The sequence below is a fragment of the Lampetra fluviatilis genome, chromosome 76 (genome assembly GCF_964198595.1).
Source record: "Lampetra fluviatilis chromosome 76, kcLamFluv1.1, whole genome shotgun sequence".
Classification (NCBI taxonomy): domain Eukaryota; kingdom Metazoa; phylum Chordata; class Hyperoartia; order Petromyzontiformes; family Petromyzontidae; genus Lampetra; species Lampetra fluviatilis.
This window is the reverse complement of record NC_136350.1, coordinates 2,712,768-2,733,392: the sequence shown is the minus strand read 5'-3', so window position 1 is coordinate 2,733,392 and position 20,625 is coordinate 2,712,768. Positions and strand designations below refer to the sequence as shown.

At 50.7% G+C, this 20,625-nt stretch overlaps 1 protein-coding gene across 1 annotated transcript in view; it reads left to right on the top strand.

The window, feature by feature from the left end:
- The window catches only part of SLC25A11 (solute carrier family 25 member 11), a 30,571-nt gene extending 14,357 nt beyond the window's left edge, over positions 1–16,214 (top strand). Inside the window, exons 4-8 of the mRNA XM_078883976.1 lie at positions 2,964–3,054; positions 4,412–4,502; positions 7,352–7,451; positions 9,081–9,132; positions 11,206–16,214. Coding sequence (XP_078740102.1) covers positions 2,964–3,054; positions 4,412–4,502; positions 7,352–7,451; positions 9,081–9,132; positions 11,206–11,358 — 487 coding nt within the window. The 3' untranslated portion in view covers positions 11,359–16,214. The remainder of the gene's footprint in view (positions 1–2,963; positions 3,055–4,411; positions 4,503–7,351; positions 7,452–9,080; positions 9,133–11,205) is intronic.
- The last annotated feature ends 4,411 nt before the right edge of the window (positions 16,215–20,625 follow it).

Here is a 20,625-nt window from a genome sequence, read left to right as displayed (position 1 = left end):
AGATACATTTCAACTGAGGTCAGGCGGGTTCCCAAGCTGCAGGCTGTGTGTTTCCCACAACAAAGATAACACTGGTCAACATAATTTTTCTGGCATGAGGTATTCCAAAAGGTAATTTTGGGGCGGTGCTGATTCCAAATCTGGAATCAGTTTTTGTCTATCACGTCAGGTTTTTGAGATATCAAATATTGCATTTTCAATAAAAACTGCAGAAGAAAAATATTAAATAAATGTGGATATCTACATAAAATTATATTATAAACACACTATCCTAAAAATACAGCACCATGTTTTAACACTAACGCAGTCACTGACTCGCAACAACTTGCAATCATAAGTGACGGAGTTAATTTCGGGTGAAATCAATGAAAATGGGGTATTCCGATAGCATAACAAGTAAACCCGTAAAAACAAAGTTTTTCACTATAAATCCTTTATATGCGTGGCGGCTAGAATCTTCTCGTCCTCTGGCTTGAGATGGCTGCCACCTATGGGTCAGATGATTGTCTGCCAGTATTAAGCAATTGGTAATTAAATATTTAATTTGTTTTCCCTAAACAGTGTCTCGCACAACGAGTCTGTGTGGAAAATGTCAGCTCGATTGGATCACGGGAAGTGGGTTAAAAAACGACCGAAAGATTTGCACGGTCGTAAGCAAGCAAGCAAGCACGCACGCAAGCAAGCAAGCGAACTTAATATAAAGGATTTAAAAATGAGATGTGATAGAGCAAATCTGAGATCAGATTTGGAATCAGCACCCTGAAATTACTCTAGAACAGCTGCTAAAGTTCAGGCCAGAAAAAAAAAGTTTGTTTTTGTTGACCAGTGTTATCTGAACCGTTCCTGGGCCTCCCCTAGGTCGACTCAGACTCAAATGAGGTCGTGGGTTTGACCCCGATCCTGATGCCTGTTGTTGTATATTTGGAGTCTGTGTCTCTCTCATCATCATCATCACGGTGGCTAGGAGATGTTAACTACCTCGCCTGGTATACAGGAGGTCGTGGGTTTGACCCTGACCCTGATGCCTGCTGCTGTTGTATATTTGGAGTCTGTGTCTCTCTCATCATCACGGTGGCTAGGAGATGTTATCTACCTCGCCTGGTATACAGGAGGTCGTGGGTTCGATCCCGACCCTGACGATGCCTGCTACTGCTGTATATTTGGAGTCTGTGTCTCTCTCTCATCATCATCACGGTGGCTAGGAGATGTTGACTACCTCGCCTGGTATGCAGGAGGTCGTGGGTTTGACCCCGACCCTGATGCCTGCTGCTGTATATTTGGAGTCTGTGTCTCTCTCTGTCTCTCCCAATTACGTTTCGCAAACTGCCAAAGAGTTTGAATTGCGGCAAAAATATTTCGCAATGACAATAATAATCCCTCTCCCATTCCCTCTACTCCATTACCCTCCCCTTCCCCTCTCTCCCCTCCCTCTCCTCCCTCCCTCCCTCCCTCCCCTCCATCCCCTCCCCCTCCCCTCCCCTCCCCCTCCCTCCCTCCCCTCCCCCTCCCTCCCCTCCCTCCCCTCCCCTCCCCTCCCCCTCCCCTCCCTCCCCCCCTCCCTCCCCTCCCTCCCCTCCCCTCCCTCCCTCCCCTCCCCTCTCCCCCCTCCCCTCCCCCTCCCCTCCCTCCCCCCCTCCCTCCCCTCCCTCCCCTCCCCTCCCCTCCCTCCCTCCCCTCCCCTCTCTCCCCTCCCCTCCCCTCCCTCCCCCCCCTCACCTCCCTCCCCTCCCTCCCCTCCCCTCCCCCTCCCTCCCCTCCCCCCCCACCCTTCCCCTCCCTCCCCTCTCTCCCCTCCCTCTCCTCCCTCCCCTCCCCTCTCTCCCCTCCCCTCCCTCCCCTCCCCTCCCTCCCCTCTCTCCCCTCCCTCCCCACCCTCCCTCCCCCCCCACCCCTCCCCTCCCTCCCCTCCCTCCCCTCCCCCCCCTCCCTCCCCTCCCCTCCCTCCCCTCCCTCCCCTCCCTCCCCTCCCCCTCCCTCCCCCCCCACCCCTCCCCTCCCTCCCCTCTCTCCCCTCTCTCCCCTCCCTCCCCTCCCTCCCTTCCCCTCTCCCCTCCCTCTCCTCCCTCCCTCCCTCCCCTCCATCCCCTCCCCCTCCCCTCCCCCCCCACCCCTCCCTCCCTCCCCTCCCCCTCCCTCCCCTCCCCCCCCACCCCTCCCCTCTCTCTCCTCCCTCCCCTCCCTCCCCTCTCTCCCCTCCCCTCCCCCTCCCCTCCCTCCCCCCCCCCCTCACCTCCCTCACCTCCCTCCCCTCCCTCCCCTCCCTCCCCTCCCCTCCCTCCCCTCCCCTCTCTCCCCTCCCCCTCCCCTCCCTCCCCCCCCCTCACCTCCCTCCCCTCCCTCCCCTCCCTCCCCTCCCCCTCCCTCCCCCCCCACCCTTCCCCTCCCTCCCCTCTCTCCCCTCCCTCTCCTCCCTCCCCTCCCCTCTCTCCCCTCCCCTCTCTCCCCTCCCTCCCCTCCCCTCCCTCCCCTCTCTCCCCTCCCTCCCCACCCTCCCTCCCCCCCCCACCCCTCCCCTCCCTCCCCTCCCCTCCCTCCCCTCCCTCCCCTCCCCTCCCCTCCCTCCCCTCCCCCCCCTCCCTCCCCTCCCTCCCCTCCCTCCCCTCCCCCTCCCTCCCCCCCCACCCCTCCCCTCCCTCCCCTCTCTCTCCTCTCTCCCCTCCCTCCCCTCCCTCCCTTCCCCTCCCTCCCCTCCCCCTCCCTCCCCTCCCCCCCACCCCTCCCCTCTCTCCCCTCCCTCCCCTCCCTCCCCTCCCCTCTCTCCCCTCCCCCTCCCCTCCCTCCCCTCCCCTCCCTCCCCTCCCCCCCCACCCCTCCCCTCCCTCCCCTCTCTCCCCTCCCTCCCCTCCCCTCCCTCCCCTCCCCCTCCCCTCCCTCCCCCCCCCTCACCTCCCTCCCCTCCCTCTCCTCCCCCTCCCTCCCCTCCCCCCCCTCCCTCCCCTCCCCACCCTCCCCACGTGGTGTAGGCTGCCCTTGGACCAGCGTCGTGGCTACAGGAACGTGCTGGATGCGCTGTTCCGCATCGTACGCGAGGAGGGGGTCCTCACACTGTGGAGGGTTCGTAACAACCACCATCACCAGTACCACCACCAACACCACCACCAACAACTTCCACCACCACCAACCTCCACCACCACCACCACCGCCACCACCACCACCCTCCACCACCACCGCCACTACCAGTGCCACCACCACCACTCTCCACCACCCCCAACCTCCACCACCATCACCAAAGACAAAGATCCCCCGTGTAGCCTTAACAGACTGTTCGTGCTATATGCTGTGTGTGCTGTGTGTGTGTGTGCTGTATGCTGTGTGTGTGTGTGCTGTATGCTGTGTGTGTGTGCTGTGTATGCTCTGTGTGTGTGTGTGCTCTACGCTGTGTGTGTGTGCTGTGTGTGTGTACTGTGTGTATGCTGTGTAAGTGTGTGTGTATGCTATGTGTATGCTGTGTGTGTGTGGTGTGTGTATGTGTATGCTGTGTGCTGTGTGTATGTGTATGCTGTGTGCTGTGTGTGTATGCTGTGTGTGTGTGCCGTGTGTGTGTGTGCTGTGTGTGCTGTGTGTGTATGCTGTGTGTGTGTGTGCTGTGTGTGTATACTGTGTGTGTGTGTGCTGTGTGTGTATGCTGTGTGTGTGTGTGCTGTGTGTGTATACTGTGTGTGCTGTGTGTGTGTGCCGTGTGTGTGCTGTGTGTGTGTACTGTGTGTGTGTGTGCTGTGTGTGTACACTGTGTGTGTGTGTGCTGTGTGTGTATACTGTGTGTGTGTGTATACTGTGTGTGTGTGCTATGTGTGTATACTGTGTGTATACTGTGTGTGTGTGTTGTGTGTGTATGCTGTGTGTATGCTGTGTGTGTATACTGTGTGTGTGTGTGCTATGTGTGTATACTGTGTGTGTGTGCTGTGTGTATACTGTGCGTGTGTGTGTGCTGTGTGTGTATATACTGTGCGTGTGTGTGTATGTCGTGTGTGTGTATACTGTGTGTGTGTGTGCTGTGTGTATATACTGTGTGTGTGTATATACTGTGTATGTCTTGTGTGTGTATACTGTGTGTGTGTGTGCTGTGTGTGTGCTGTGTGTGTATACTGTGTGTGTGTTGTGTGTGTATACTGTGTGTGCTGTGTGTATACTGTGTGTGTATACTGTGTGTGCTGTGTGTATACTGTGTGTGTGTGCTGTGTGTGTATACTGTGTGTGTGTGTGTGCTGTGTGTGTATACTGTGTGTGTGTGTGTGCTGTGTGTGTGCTGTGTGTGTATACTGTGTGTGTGTGTGCGCTGTGTGTGTATCCTGTGTGTATGCTATGTGTGTATGCTCTGTGTGTGTGCTGTGTGTGTGTGCTGTGTGTGTATACTGTGTGTGTATGCTATGTGTATGTGTATGCTGTGTACGTTGTGTGTGCGGTGTGACAGGGCTGCGTCCCCACGATGGCGAGAGCCGTGGTGGTGAACGCCGCTCAACTCGCCTCCTACTCACAAGCCAAGCAGTTCCTGCTCGACACGGGTGACCACACTCACACATTCTCACACTCACTCACTCACTCACACTCACTCACTCACTCTCACACTCACACACACACACTCACTCACTCTCACTCACTCACTCTCACACTCACTCTCACACTCACTCTCACACTCACTCTCACATTCAAACACTCACACTCACACTCTTACACCCTCCCTCACTCACACTCACTCTCACACACTCACTCATACTCACACACACTCTCACACACTCACTCATACTCACACACACTCCCTCACTCACTCTCGCATCCACACTCCCTCACTCACACTCTCACACAATCACTCACACACACACTCACTCAGTCTTTCACACACTCAATATCTCACACTCACACTGACTCACACACTCAACAACAACAACCGCCATTCGCCACTTAAGTGGCGGTGACATCACCACGACGTTTGTGCCAGGCTATGTGCACCTTGAGGCCACGTGAAGTGTCGAACGCCCGCTGGCAGGAGGTCACGGGGCAGACCCAGCAGGTGCCACGGGTCGACTGACCGAGATGACCGAGATGACTGGCTGATGCACCACCTGTGCCCCCTACTGTGCCAACTTGCTGTGCTTTAGCCACCCGGCGCTCCGCTCGTTGTTATGAGCGTCGCTCCTCCGCCCTCCGTTGTTGTTGGAGGGCGACTGCCTCCAACTGCCCAGTAGCGTCCTTCACGAGCCTCCTCCACAGAGGCCGATCTTGACACCGCTGGTACCAGTCATCGGCAAGTCCACTCAGCTCCACGTCCTCCTGTACCACATCACTCCATCTCTTCTCTAGCCCGTACCGCGCCCATTTCGCCCCGTCGATACGGCCGAACAAAAGCTGTTTAGGCATGCGGTCGCTGGGCATGCGGGCTACATGACCCAGCCAACGCAGCCTTGCCTACCGGAGGAGCTCACCGATGGGACTTTGTCCAGATCTTTCAAGGATTTGTGAGCTCCTCACACAATCCAGCCTGGTTAAACCCAGGATGGATCGTAGGCAGGCCAGCCTAAATGTTTCTAACCGGCGAAGATGTTCCATTAGGGGGGGTCCACGTTTCGCAAGCGTTGAGAAGGCAGGGAACGACTGTGGCCGAGAAGACCTGAAGCTTCGTGTGGAGCGACAGACCAGGTAGCTTCCACATAGCGTTATGCAACCGATTAAAAGATAATGCCACTCGACTGGTTCGGAGTGAGACCTCTGCTGATAAACTGGAGCCAGTCATAAGCACACTGCCCAGGTATGGGAAACTCTCCACTTTCTCCACAACTCCCCTATCACCAATTGGGAGTTGTGGGGGTGGAGTGTCCGATGGTACAAAATACCCAGGCAGGTGCTTAGTTTTGGTGGAGCTGATGGTAAGTCCCCACCTCTTAGTGGCATGCTCCAGGTTCAGCAGCAGCGCCTCCAACTCCTCCTCTGAGTGAGCAGCAATTACCAGATCATCGGCATACATAACATGGTTGAGCAATAGGGTGCCATCCCTTGACCGCACCCGGGCATCGATCAACCTCCCATTGTATCTGTACCAGATGGAAATTCCTCCACTACAGCTATTGAAGGCTTCACGAACTACGCAGTCGAAATAGATGTTAAATAATGTGGGAGCCAGAGGACATCCCTGTCGCACCCCAAGGTGTACAGGGAATGGCTCCGACTCCCGGCCACGTAGTTTTACCCGGGCCCGCTCGCCATCATGAAGGTCCTTAATGATCGTGAGCAGAGGGTCAGGGACTCCGAAAGCACGAAGAACAACCCAGAGCCCAGGCCTACTGATGGTATCATAGGCCTTGACCAGGTCAATAAAGCAGAGATGTAGGTCTTGTTGGAATTCCCTACACCTCTGCTGTAGCAGACGGACAGAAAATATGGCATCTGTGCAGGACCGCCCTTTCCTGAAACCGCATTGGGGCTCCGCAAGCCTCTCCTCAGCGTGCCTAGCAAGGCGATGTTGAATAATCCTTGCCAGGACCTTTCCCGGCACACTGAGGAGTGAGATGTCTTCCACGAAACCGGTCCCTGGTGCCAAAAAGGTTGGGGACCGCTGGTGTATTGTAGTGTAGTGTGTAGTAGTGTGTAGTAGTGTGTAGTGTATAGTAGTGTGTAGTGTATAGTAATGTATAGTAGTGTAGTGTGTAGTAGTGTAGTGTATAGTAGTGTGTAGTGTATAGTAATGTATAGTAGTGTAGTGTATAGTAGTGTAGTGTATAGTAGTGTAGTGTATAGTAGTGTAGTGTATGGTGTAGTGTATAGTAGTGTATAGTAGTGTAGTGTATAGTAGTGTAGTGTATAGTAGTGTAGTGTATAGTAGTTTAGTGTATGGTAGTGTATAAGTAGTGTAGTGTATAGTAGTGTAGTGTATAGTAATGTGTAGTGTATAGTAGTGTAGTGTATAGTAGTGTAGTGTATAGTAGTGTAGTGTATAGTAGTGTAGTGTATAGTAGTGTATAGTAGTGTGTAGTAGTGTGTAGTTTATAGTAGTGTATAGTAGTGTAGTGTATAGTAGTGTAGTGTATAGTAGTGTATAGTAGTGTGTAGTAGTGTGTAGTTTATAGTAGTGTATAGTAGTGTAGTGTATAGTAGTGTATTTGCTCTCCAACACACAACCGGTTAGTGCTGTACTCATAACAAATTGGCACCACGTTCTGTTTACGTGACACTAAACCTTACTAATTGGCTGTGTGGTTGAGTGGTGGAGGGCTTAACGACACATATATTTACTCGATCTAACCCAACAAAAAGAGACCTGTATTGTGGATGACATTGCTCGCGAAAGCCCTTGCTACGTGTTAAACCGATTGTGATTAACTGTCCGTGATGTCCATGTGGTGTGTGTGTGTGTCCCCAGGATACGTGAATGACAACATTGTGTGCCACTTCTGGGCAAGCATGCTGAGCGGACTTGTCACCACGGCTGCCTCCATGCCAGTCGACATTGTCAAGACCAGGTACGACGACGTTGACGATGATGATGACGTTGACGATGATGACGATGATGATGATGATCATGACGTTGACGATGATGATGATGACGATGATGATGATGAACGTTGGGTTGCTCGGTCAATGGCCTGCAGGGTCAATGGCGGCGTGGTGGATTCCGCAAAAATGGCCGACTGTGAGGGCGGGCACAAGCCGGCGTGAGTAGGTGAAACGTTGAGTTTTATAAGGGCACCACGGGGTGACCAGCCCCTCCCCACCCAGCCCCACCCCTCCCCACCCCCCACGCAGCCCCCACCCTCCCCACCCAGCCCCTCCCCACCCAGCTCCACACTCCCCACCCAGCCCCTCCCCACCCAGACCCTCCCCACTCAGCCCCTCCCCACCCTCCCCTCCCCACCCAGCCCCACCCTCCCCACCCAGCTCCTCCCCACCCTCCCCACCCAGCCCCTTTCCACCCTCCCCACCCAGCCCCTCCCTGCACGACGGAGACAATAATCCCCTGTGGGCTGGTGTAACCAGGAGGTTCCTACCAGTATAATACTGCTTTATACTCTTTGGTTCTTTCGGTAAAGTCACGTGGGTAGAAGAAATAAAATAATCCATCACGACGTTTCGATCGCAACACAATAGCGGTCGTCCTCAGGCGGAAAAAAATAATAATCCAGCAGTGGAACTGCTGAACCGGCGAGAGAGCAGCTACAACAACAACAACAACAAGAGGTGATTGTATGTGTGGTGATGGGCAAGCAGGCGGGGTCTGAGCTGGAAAGGAACTCCATCCACGGACGCAAGCACCTCAGTTGTGTTAATGGGGGAGATTAGGGAGAGAGAGATTAGGGAGAGAGAGATTAGCATGAAATGAGCTTCTGTCGCCGCGTAAGATTATCGTCGCCACATATGTGCACAACAGCAGCGCTGATGAGAGATTAGCACCATGAGAGTGCAATCCAAAGGACTTGTGAGAGATCTAAGAGAGAGAGAGAGAGACAGAGAGTCGAAAATAACAGCTGACATAGGCAGGTAGGATGGAAACATCACAGTCAGTTAAGACTTGACCTGGTTAATAACGTCCTTACAATGATTGCTCAGGTTGTACCCATCCTCTCGGTTGAAGCTGTGTCTGTGTTTATGTATCTGGGTGGCTTCATGAACAAATCTCTGAAGGTAGCCGGTGGGTTTGCAGAGTACCTTCGTCTTGGAAAAAATCAATTTCGTGTGAGCACACCGCATTAAAACAATGATCAGCCACGGCAGATGTATTGGTCCTAGCCGTGTTTCAGATCTGCCTTGTGTTCACGAACACGGTCCGAGACATGTCGCTTAGTTTCCCCAATGTAACTGCTACTACAACCACAACTCAATTTGTAGACACCAGGGCATTGCATGTCAGGAATCACATCCTTTACAGATGGGATCAATTCACGGATTTTGTGTACTGTGTTGAAACGAACCTGGATCTTTTGTTTGTTTAAAATTTTGGAAATATTTTTTGTAACCCCTGCTATGTATGGTAAAGTGATGGTTTTGGTTGGATCCTCCGAAGGTTTGTTTGGTGCGATGTTGCCGTCTGAACAGCCCCTCCCATACGTGTGACGCTCTCTCTCTCTCGGTGTCCTCCTGCCCCCCTTCTGCAGGGTACAGAACATGCGCATGATCGACGGCAAACCCGAGTACAAGAACGGCCTGGTAAATGCGCTCACACCTCCTGCCCCCAGTGACCACAGCAACCACACAGTCTTCGCACAACAACGACGACAGCAGCAAACTAACATAATAGATGCTTTTACATTTCGATTTAAAGCTTTCGTGACGGCAGGGATTCATCTTCTTGGTTCTTTCGGTAAAGTCATCACGTAGAAGGGAAATAATAAAATAATAAAAATCAAACAATAAAATTCTCACGACGTTTCGGCCACAACGCAAGCAGCCGTCCTCAGGTGAAGAACAGGTCTGTCGGAAAGACAGCATCTGAATTAACACCACCAAGCTTGGCAGCGTATATACTTAAATATATACTTAAATATACGCTGCCAAGCTTGGTGGTGTTCAGAAGAACAGGTCTGTCGGAAAGACAGCATCTGAATTAACACCACCAAGCTTGGCAGCGTATATACTTAAATATTTACTTAAATATACGCTGCCAAGCTTGGTGGCGTTCAGAAGAACAGGTCTGTTGGAAAGACAGCATCTGAATTAACACCACCAAGCTTGGCAGCGTATATACTTAAATATATACTTAAATATACGCTGCCAAGCTTGGTGGTGTTCAGAAGAACAGGTCTGTTGGAAAGACAGCATCTGAATTAACACCACCAAGCTTGGCAGCGTATATACTTAAATATATACTTAAATATACGCTGCCAAGCCTGGTGGTGTTCAGAAGAACAGGTCTGTCGGAAAGACAGCGTCTGAATGAGCACCACCAAGCTTGGCAGCGTATATTTAAGCTGGGTTGGAGGGGGAAGAGCGCCTTGACAAAGGCATTTGCATATCAAGAGGAATTTAGCATATTTATGGGAAATGCAGATATGCGATTAGTACTACTTGTGGAATGCGTAGGAGGTTTGGCGGGGGGTTTAAAGTCATATTATGCCCGTGCATTATGCAGGATCAAGATTGCTCGTTCGACCTCCGAATTTCGTTCGGTTTCCGGGGCAAAAAATGTTCCGGAAATATCGCTCGAACACCCATTTGTTCGAGTTCTGGTGCGTTCGATCTCCTAAGTTCTAACCGGTGTGTGTGTGTGTTGGAGAGTAAACCCACTACAACATTTACAGTCAGTAAGTGTGAGTCACGCAAACACAACATGACAATTAGTTACTTAGTTCAGCACTAACCGGTGTGTGTGTGTGTTGGAGAGTAAACACACTACAACACAGCAGTCACACGGCACCAGCAACAGTCTCACACACACACAGAGCACAGAGACTTGTAAAATACCTTCACCAGCACATCCTGCCACAACAACAACCGCCATTAGCCACTAAGTGGTGGTGACGTCACCACGACGCTTGTGCCAGGCCATGTGCACCTTGAGGCTGCTACGTGAAGTGTCGAACGCCCGCTGGCAGGAGGTCACGGGGCAGACCCAGCAGGTGCCACGGGTCCACTGACCGAGACGACCTCTAAGTGGCGGTGACGTCACCACGACGCTTGTGCCAGGCCAAGTGCACCTTGAGGCTACCACGTGAAGTGTCGAACGCCCGCTGGCAGGAGGTCACGGGGCAGACCCAGCAGGTGCCACGGGTCCACTGACCGAGACGACCTCTAAGTGGCGGTGACGTCACCACGACGCTTGTGCCAGGCCAAGTGCACCTTGAGGCTACCACGTGAAGTGTCGAACGCCCGCTGGCAGGAGGTCACGGGGCAGACCCAGCAGGTGCCACGGGTCCACTGACCGAGACGACCTCTAAGTGGCGGTGACGTCACCACGACGCTTGTGCCAGGCCATGTGCACCTTGAGGCTGCTACGTGAAGTGTCGAACGCCCGCTGGCAGGAGGTCACGGGGTAGACCCAGCAGGTGCCACGGGTCGACTGACCGAGACGACCTCTAAGTGGCGGTGACGTCACCACGACGCTTGTGCCAGGCCATGTGCACGTTGAGGCTGCTACGTGAAGTGTCGAACGCCCGCTGGCAGGAGGTCACGGGGCAGACCCAGCAGGTGCCACGGGTCGACTGACCGAGACGACAGTGTGATGGTGAAGGTGGCTCTCGGACCTCTGTGCTCACGGTGTGTGTGACTGCGGCTGCCTTGCAGGACGTGCTGATGAAGGTGGTTCGCAAGGAAGGTTTCTTCAGCTTGTGGAAGGGCTTCACTCCATACTACGCCCGGCTGGGCCCACACACGGTGCTCACATTCATCTTCCTGGAGCAGATGAACAAGTTCTACAAGGTCTACTTCCTCTCTTAGAGAGGGGGGCAAAGGGGGGGGCGCTCCCCCACCACCACCAACGCTCGCACACAACACCACGAGAAGGTGGGGAAACAAAACTCATATTCATATTGTTAGGTTTTTTCAGTAAAGTCACGTACGTAAAAAAATTAATAAAAGTAAAAATAAAATAAAAATCACGACGTTTCGGAGGCAACACAAGCTTCCGTCTTGCTTTCGAAACGTCGTGATTTTTATTTTATTTTTATTTTATTAATTTTTATTTTTTTTACCTACGTGACTTTACCGAAAAAACCTAAGAATATGAATCCTTGCAGTCACGAAAGCTTCAAATCTAGAACAAAACTCCCACAACGCTGTTCCCTCTTCCCACGCAGCGGCAACAACGCAACTCGTTGGGGGGGGGGGGCTTCGCTGCTCTGTTTGGGGGGGGGGGGGTCTTCCTTACCCTCTGGGTCAAGTAAAATACAAATTAGTTTATAAATAACACTGGTCAACAAAAAGAAAACATGTTTTTCTGGCCTGGACTTTTGCAGCTGTTCTAGACTCATTTCAGGGTGCCGATTCCAAATCTGAGCTCAGATTTGCTCCATCACATCTCAGTTTCATGCTATCGGCATACCCCATTTTCATTGATTTTACCAGAAATTAACTCTGTCACTTATGATTGCAAGTTGTTGCGAGTCAGTGACTGCTTTAGTGTTAAAATATGGTGCTGTATTTTTAGGATAGTGTGTTTATAATATTATTTCATGTAGATATCCACATTTATTTAATATTTTTCTTCTGCAGTTTTTATTGAAAATGCAATATTTGATATCTCAACAACCCGATGTGATAGACAAAAACTGATGCCAGATTTGGAATCAGCACCCCCCCAAAATTTCCTTAAACCCGTTGGAATACCTTATGCCAGAAAAAGTGTGTTGACCAGTGGAATATAATCGACGATAAGTAATTGATAGTTTAGTTCCAAGGTGAGAGCCTTCGTTTTTGGCCGGGCTCGGATGTGCACTAAAGATGACAAAGGTACCCCGTGTAGCCTTCACAGACTGTTGGGGCAAGTGCTGTTAGCAAGCAGCGCCTATGAGGGCTGCCACTGTTGGCACACGAGGGGGTGGGTGGCCAGCACCACGCCCGGCCGCCTTTGTCTCCCTCAATGGTGATGTTTACTACACACCGCTACACCAGGTACTAATTTAAGGCTGAGTCGAGCTAGGGGAGGCCCAGGACCGGTTTGGGTAATCGTCACTGGTGTTGGGCGTGAGCGGGAATCGAGGCGTCGCTAACTGCTGTGCCACCGCTCCTCACGGTGTACACAAACACGTACACACGCGTACACATGCACATACACACATGCATACACACAGTGTTCACACATGCATACACACACACGTACACACACGCAGTCTACACACACGCAGTCTACACACACGCAGTTTACACACACGCAGTTTACACACACGCAGTGTACACACACAGTGTACACACACACACACAGTGTACACACACAGTGTACACACAAACACACAGTGTACACACACAAACGCAGTGTACACACACAGTGTACACACACATACAGTGTACACACACACACACAGTGTACGCACACACAGTGTACACACAGTGTACACACACACACACACAGTGTACACACACACAGTGTACACACATGCACACACACACGCAGTGTACACACACACGTACACGCAGTGTACACACACCCGCAGTACACACACACAGTGCACACACACACACAGTGTACACACACACACAGTGCACACACACACACAGTGTACACACACACACAGTACACACACACACACAGTGTACACACACACACAGTACACACACACACACAGTGTACACACACACAGTGCACACACACGCAGTGTACACACACAAACGCAGTGTACACACACACGCAGTGTACACACGCACACACAGTGTACACACACACAGTGCACACACACACACATGTACACGCGTGGCGTCTGTGGTACCCAGTCCGCATGGCAACTCTGGCGGAGTTCCTGTTAACAGCACAACGTCACCGCTACCGGCAAACCCGTGAGCCGCTTTCTCTCTCTGCTGCTGCTGCTGCTTTTCAACTCCACAGTGTGGATGGTGTCTGCACGTAGCCCACGTGGCCCCCGTGTTTCTCGCTCGTAGCGAATTTGTCTCTCAAGCCCGGTCGCGGAGAACTGCAAACCGCACAAACCTGTCGCCTTCAAATTAAACCGATTCTCTTATTTTAGCTTGTGAGCGTAGCCCCCAGCCCTGAGGGTCCACACATTTCTCATTCTGCCACTCGGCGGCCAAGTTCTCTTGCAACAGGAACTCAAGTCGTAGCGGAGTTGACGCTTGGCCCGGTCACGGAAAACTGTGCGTCTGCTAAAACCTGTCGCGTTAAAATGCAACTGATTCGCTTTTAGCTGTGAGCATGGCTCCCAGCTCTGAGGGGTCCACACATTTAAAAATTTCCCACGCGGTCAAAGTCTCTTGAAGCAGGAACGCAAGTCGGTAGCGGAATTGTCTCTTGGCCCAGTGGCGTTTAACTGCAAACTACTAAATCCGCCGCGTTCAAAATTCAACTTGGTTCACTTTTTAGCTGTGAGCGCCGCACGTTGTAGTTTTTGCCACGCGCCTCCGATTAGCCATGGTTGCCTATGTACGGTGGTGTGAGAAGGAGTCAAATGTGTAACCGGACAAGCATTGCCCATGAAATCAACACTTCGTGAAATTATTTCACGGAGCAGTCGGCAGCGCGAGTCTGCATGAGATCTAGATTTGAACTTTTCGTGACTACAGGGATCCCATACTCTTTGGTTCTTTCGGTAAAGTCACGTGGGTAGAACATCTAATTGTTTAAATGAGGACGTTTTGGGCGCAAGACAAGCGTCCGCACATCAGCTGGCACAACCACAGCAAGAAACTATTGCTGTGGTTGTCCCAAAAATACAATTGCGACAACTTGCACATCACGGTAATAGTGAGAGATCTCGTATCGCGCGTCACGGGAGAGAAAAAATATCGTGGCAACTCGAACGTGAATCCAAGTCGTCTTTCAAAGCGAAACCTGTGAGCGGAGTGGCTCATGGGGTTTGTGTGGCGGCGGTGGTGGTGGTGGTGGTGTGGTGCTGGGTGTGCGTGGTTTGGATCGTTTCCCCTCGTTCCCTCCTCTCGGTGAGAGATGATTAAATGGAAGGATGTGAATTGAGGACCGACAGAAACAAAAACGGTATGTTTTCATCCATGAGTTTTTTTTTGTTGTGGGGTTAGATCTCGTTAATATAAAGGCGACGTTAAACATGTCACCACCACCACCACCCCGACACAGCCAAATCGGAGTCTGTGAACATAAATAAAATTAACCCGTAAAAACAAAGTGTTTCACTCTAAATCCTTTATATGCGTGGCGGCTAGAGTCCTCTCGTCCTCTGGCTTGAGATGGCTGCCACCTATGGGTCAGATGATTGTCTGCCAGCATTAAGCAATTGGTAATTAAATATTTAAAAAAATTTCCCTAAACAGTGTAAGATTTTGGAACAATAAAATTCACGAAAATTCATTGTCACGCACAACGAGTCTGTGTGGAAAATGTCAGCTCGATTGGATCACGGGAAGTGGGTTAAAAAACGACCGAAAGATTTGCACGGTCGTAAGCAAGCAAGCAAGCACGCACGCAAGCAAGCAAGCGAACTTAATATAAAGGATTTAAAAAGTGATATTTAAAAAAAAAAAAATTTTAAACACGCTTTAATGAAATGTACCGTACGAGTAATGGCAGAACTCCACGACTCCAGGAAGTGGCCCCTTGGCTTGCCATGACGTAAGGGGGCCGTGGTGATTTACAGCCAACGTCATTTGAGCGTGGACAGTTAGACCCAAGCCGAAACATAACATGTAACAAAGATTGTTGAAAAATATTTATTTTTAATGATAGAATATAGTATTGTCATCAGTAAGACATAAGTATACCAAGTTTGCAGTCGATACCACATTGGGAAATGGGTTAAAATTTAGTTACAAGATTTGAGAATACAACAACAAGTGAGTTAATAAAAAGCGCGTAAAAAAAATGTGGCGATTAGTTACCGAGTTCAGAACTTGTGTATCTGTGTTGGGGAGTAAACCCACTACAACATTTACAGTTAAGCAAGAGGTTGTCACGTTAACACAAACTTCATAAATTGTTTCTTGCAGTGGGTTACGCCCGAAACGTCGTGATTTAATTTATTCTATTTTATACCCACGTGACTTTACCGAAAGAACCAAAGAGTATGGATCCCTGCAGTCACGAAAACTTCAAATCTAGATTCATACAAACTGGTAGGCTCACAAGTGACGACATCGCCTTTACTTCCCCGTCTATTTAAGAATGAAACAGGATTTCTACAAAATTCTGGCTGTCGCCCAATGATGCCGCTTGTAATTACCGTCGAACCTGGAATTGTAAATGCGGTGGTGTTGCACTCCAACACACCAGTTAGTGCTGAACTATGCAACTAATCGGCACGTTTTCTTGACGTGGGGAACTCTTACTGGTTGGCTGTGGTGGTGGCGGGTTTAGCGACGCAATGATATTTACGTGATCTAAGCCACCAACAGAACCTCATGTATGATATTGGTCACGAAAGCCCTACTACTTCGTGTTAAACCGAGTATATTTTCAGACGGGTAAAAAAAAAATTATGCTTCTTCCGAGAAGGCTGCTCTTATCCTGTATTAAATCGGGAGTGCATGGTTTGGCTCAATCTTGAGTTCTCTTATTTAGCAAGTGATTTGTTTGTGGTTGTTGATTTGCGAAAGGTGTAAGTGCGTAGCGAAAAAAACCGCGGAGATGTGAGAAAAAATAAAGAACTAACAACTTGCTCGCCGCTGTGACGTGGACCAAATAGATTCGGCGTCGTGAAACGATCACCACTCATCATCACGGTGACCACCCCTCATCACGGTGACCACCCCTCATCACGGTGACCACCCATCATCACGGTGACCACCCATCATCACGGTGACCACCCATCATCACGGTGACCACCCATCATCACGGTGACCACCCATCATCACGGTGACCACCCATCATCACGGTGACCACCCCTCATCACGGTGACCACCCATCATCACGGTGACCACCCATCATCACGGTAACCACCCCTCATCACGGTGACCACCCCTCATCACGGTGACCACCCATCATCACGGTGACCACCCATCATCACGGTGACCACCCATCATCACGGTGACCACCCATCATCACGGTGACCACCCATCATCACGGTGACCACCCCTCATCACGGTGACCACCCATCATCACGGTGACCACCCATCATCACGGTGACCACCCCTCATCACGGTGACCACCCCTCATCACGGTGACCACCCATCATCACGGTGACCACCCATCATCACGGTGACCACCCATCATCACGGTGACCACCCATCATCACGGTGACCACCCATCATCACGGTGACCACCCCTCATCACGGTGACCACCCATCACGGTGACCACCCATCATCACGGTGACCACCCATCATCACGGTAACCACCCCTCATCACGGTGACCACCGCTCATCACGATGGCCACCCATCATCACGGTGACCACCCATCATCACGGTGACCACCCATCATCACGGTGACCACCCATCATCAAGATGGCCACCCATCATCAAGATGGCAACCCATCATCACGATGGCCACCCATCATCACGGTGACCACCCATCATCACGGTGACCACCCATCATCACGGTGGCCACCCATCATCACGGTGACCACCCATCATCACGGTGACCACCCATCATCACGGTGGCCACCCATCATCAAGATGGCCACCCATCATCACGGTGGCCACCCATCACGGTGGCCACCCATCACAGTGACCACCCATCATCACGGTGACCACCCATCACGGTGACCACCCATCATCACGGTGACCACTCATCATCACGGTGACCACCCATCATCACGGTGACCACCCATCACGGTGACCACCCATCATCACGGTGACCACCCATCATCACGGTGGCCACCCATCATCAAGATGGCCACCCATCAAGATGGCCACCCATCATCACGGTGGCCACCCATCACGGTGACCACCCATCATCACGGTGACCACCCATCATCACGGTGACCAGCCATCATCACGGTAACCACCCCTCATCACGATGGCCACCCATCATCACGATGGCCACCCATCATCACGATGGCCACCTATCACGATGGCCACCCATCAAGATGGCCACCCATCATCAAGATGGCCACCTATCACGGTGACCACCCATCATCAAGATGGCCACCCGTCACGATGGCCACCTATCACGATGGCCATCCATCATTCCGATGGCCACCCATCAAGATGGCAACCCATCACGAAGACCATCCATCACGGTGGCTAACCATCATCACGATGGCCACCCATCATCACGATGGCCACCAACACCGCTCGGACTGACATCTCCGTCTTGTTCCAACATGCCAAATAACCCAATTGGTTCCCCCCCCCCATACCTCCAATTTGTCAGGAAGAGGTTCAACTATTTAAGGTTTGGGTTAGATCGCATAAACATAAAGGCTGTGTCGTTAAACCCGCCACCACCCGACCACACAGCCAATTAATAAGGTTTGTGACGATCACAGAACATGCCAATACATTAGTACAGCATACCAGTGTGTTGGAGAGCAACATCCCCTCCCCACCCAGCCCCTTCCTGCACGACGGACACAATAATCCCCTGTGGGCTGGTGTAACCAGGAGGTTCCTACCACTATTATCCGGCTGATCCAGCAAAAATGGAAAAACCAGTCCGGCGATCGTCAAACACATGTTGTTGAAATAAGAGCGTAGTACTCTCTGGTTCTTTCGGTAAAGTCACATAGGTATAAAATAATAAGTATAACCCGTAAAAACAAAGTTTTTCACTATAAATCCTTTATATGCGTGGCAGCGAACTTAATATAAAGGATTTAAAAATACATTCGCCTGTGGAGGACGCGGGGATCGATCCCGCGACCTTTGGCATGGGAAGCGAGGGTGCTACCAACTGCGCTACTCCGCCACGGCCTGTGGAGGTGTCACGCTCTGGGCTCCTACACTGTGACGTTCAGCCAAAGCCATGAATGAGTTCTATTTGAATATATGTAAAATAAAAATTTTTTGCCTAAAAAGTGTAAAATTTAGGGAATTTTTTTTTCACGAACATTAATTGTCTCGCACAACGAGTCTGTGTGCAAAATGTCAGCTCGATTGGATCACGGGAAGTGGGTTAAAAAACGACCGAAAGATTTGCACGGTCCTAAGCAAGCACGCAAGCAAGCAAGCAAGCGAACTTAATATAAAGGATTTTAAAAATAAAATCACGACGTTTCGATTGCAACACAAGCAATCATCATCAGGTGGGAAAACCACAGCAAGAATTTATTTTTCTGAAGTGGGAGAGATGCCGTGGTAAGAGGTTATATAGGAAAGAGGGGGAGGGCAAAAAATGTTCTTGCTGTGGTTTTCCCACCTGATGATGATTGCTTGTGTTGCTATCGAAACGTCGTGATTTATTTTATTTTATACCTACGTGACTTTACCGAAAGAATCAGTGAGAATGGATTCCTGCAGTGACGAAAGCTTCAAATGTACACAACACCCAAAAACATGTTACGCAAGACTGTGCAGAAATAAGATATTTTAAATAACGATGATGATGCAGTGACTCTCCATCGCTTTTGAAAATCCAGTGCCCCCTTTCCCCCTTGAAGCCGCTGGACAATCGATGATCTACTGTATAGAGCAGGGGTCGGGAACCTTTTTGACTGGGAGAGCCATAAAAGCCAAATATTTCTAAATATATTGCATTGAGAGCCATATAGTATTTTAACGTATAATAAATTAAATATGTCTTACTTTTAATGCGACTTCTGGTGCTGCGTGGTTTTGCTGATGGCCTTGTAGTCTGGTTCGTACGTGGTGAGGCTGAGCTTCATGCAGGCGTTGAGGCCCCGTGACCCGTGAAATTTATCTTCAAAACTAATTTCTGTTTACTTTAAAATGACACAGTATTATTAAGCAATATCACAAGTATTTTAAAATCAGTTCCAAACTGATTTTTTGTTTTTTTTTCAACTCAAAATTGTCTGGGAGCCATATGCCGTCACCAGAAGAGCCATATATGGCTCGCGAGCCATAGGTTCCCGACCGCTGGACTATAGAGCTTACTTGGACCTGTACCTAACTTCGTCTCCTGGTTCTTGTTCTGAAATTACATGTGCACTCCTTTTCATTGGCGTGTTTTGTTCATGACCGTCAAAGACCTCATTAGTTGTGCAATATCCCTTAAGGACCCTACTACATTCATTTTATGTTGACGATTGTATGATTTGCTGTTGCTGCTGTGCTCACTGCACCACGCGATGCTGCCCAGGAAAACATTTTTTTTTCGTATTTCAACACTTATCGCTTGGTAAACAGATACGTACTATTGGGTCTTTCGGTAAAGTTACGTAGACAGAAAAATAATAGATCACGACGTTTCGATCGCAACACAGGCAATCGTCTTCAGGTGAGAGCAGAGGTCACAACCGGGTACCTGATACCCGTACCTTACCCGATACCCGGCTACCCGTACCCGGCCGGGTACGGGTACGGGTAGCCGTTTGCGACCCTGGTGCGGCCGTGGCCGGGTACGGGTAGGCCGTGAGTCACTGGTGAGTAACCGTTTGTCACTCATTTCGGGTAGGGTACGGGTACCCATTTGCGGCGCTGGTGCGGCCGGGTACGGGTAAGGAATCAAAACCCGTTTGCGACCTCTGGGCGAGAGAGAGAGAGCTACTGAAACAAGGTCTCATAAAGGCCTGAGATGGGGTGTCCCCTCAGGGTAAGAGAGCGGGGCCAGAGATGGCCTCCCTGAGGCTGTGGAAGTGGCCATCAATCAAAACAGATACAATTAGCCCTCACTCACCCATCTCCCCGATAATCTTTTTGTCTCGATTAATTAGGTTTTTTCGGTAAAGTCACGTAGGATGTCGTTCCTGACTTACAGTATCCTGGAGTCTACAAATTGAGTTGCATTTGTGGTGATTTCTACATTGGAGAAACGAAACGTCATGTTTCTGATCGTGTCCGCGAGCACAAGTCAGATCTGAAACACGGCAGAACTGATTCTTCTGCCGTTGCCGATCATTGCTACAACTCGGTGGGCGCTCATGAAATTGTCTTTTCCGAGACCAAGGTTCTCTGCAAACCTCCCGGCTACCATCAAAGGTTTGTACACGAAGCCATACAAATATACAAA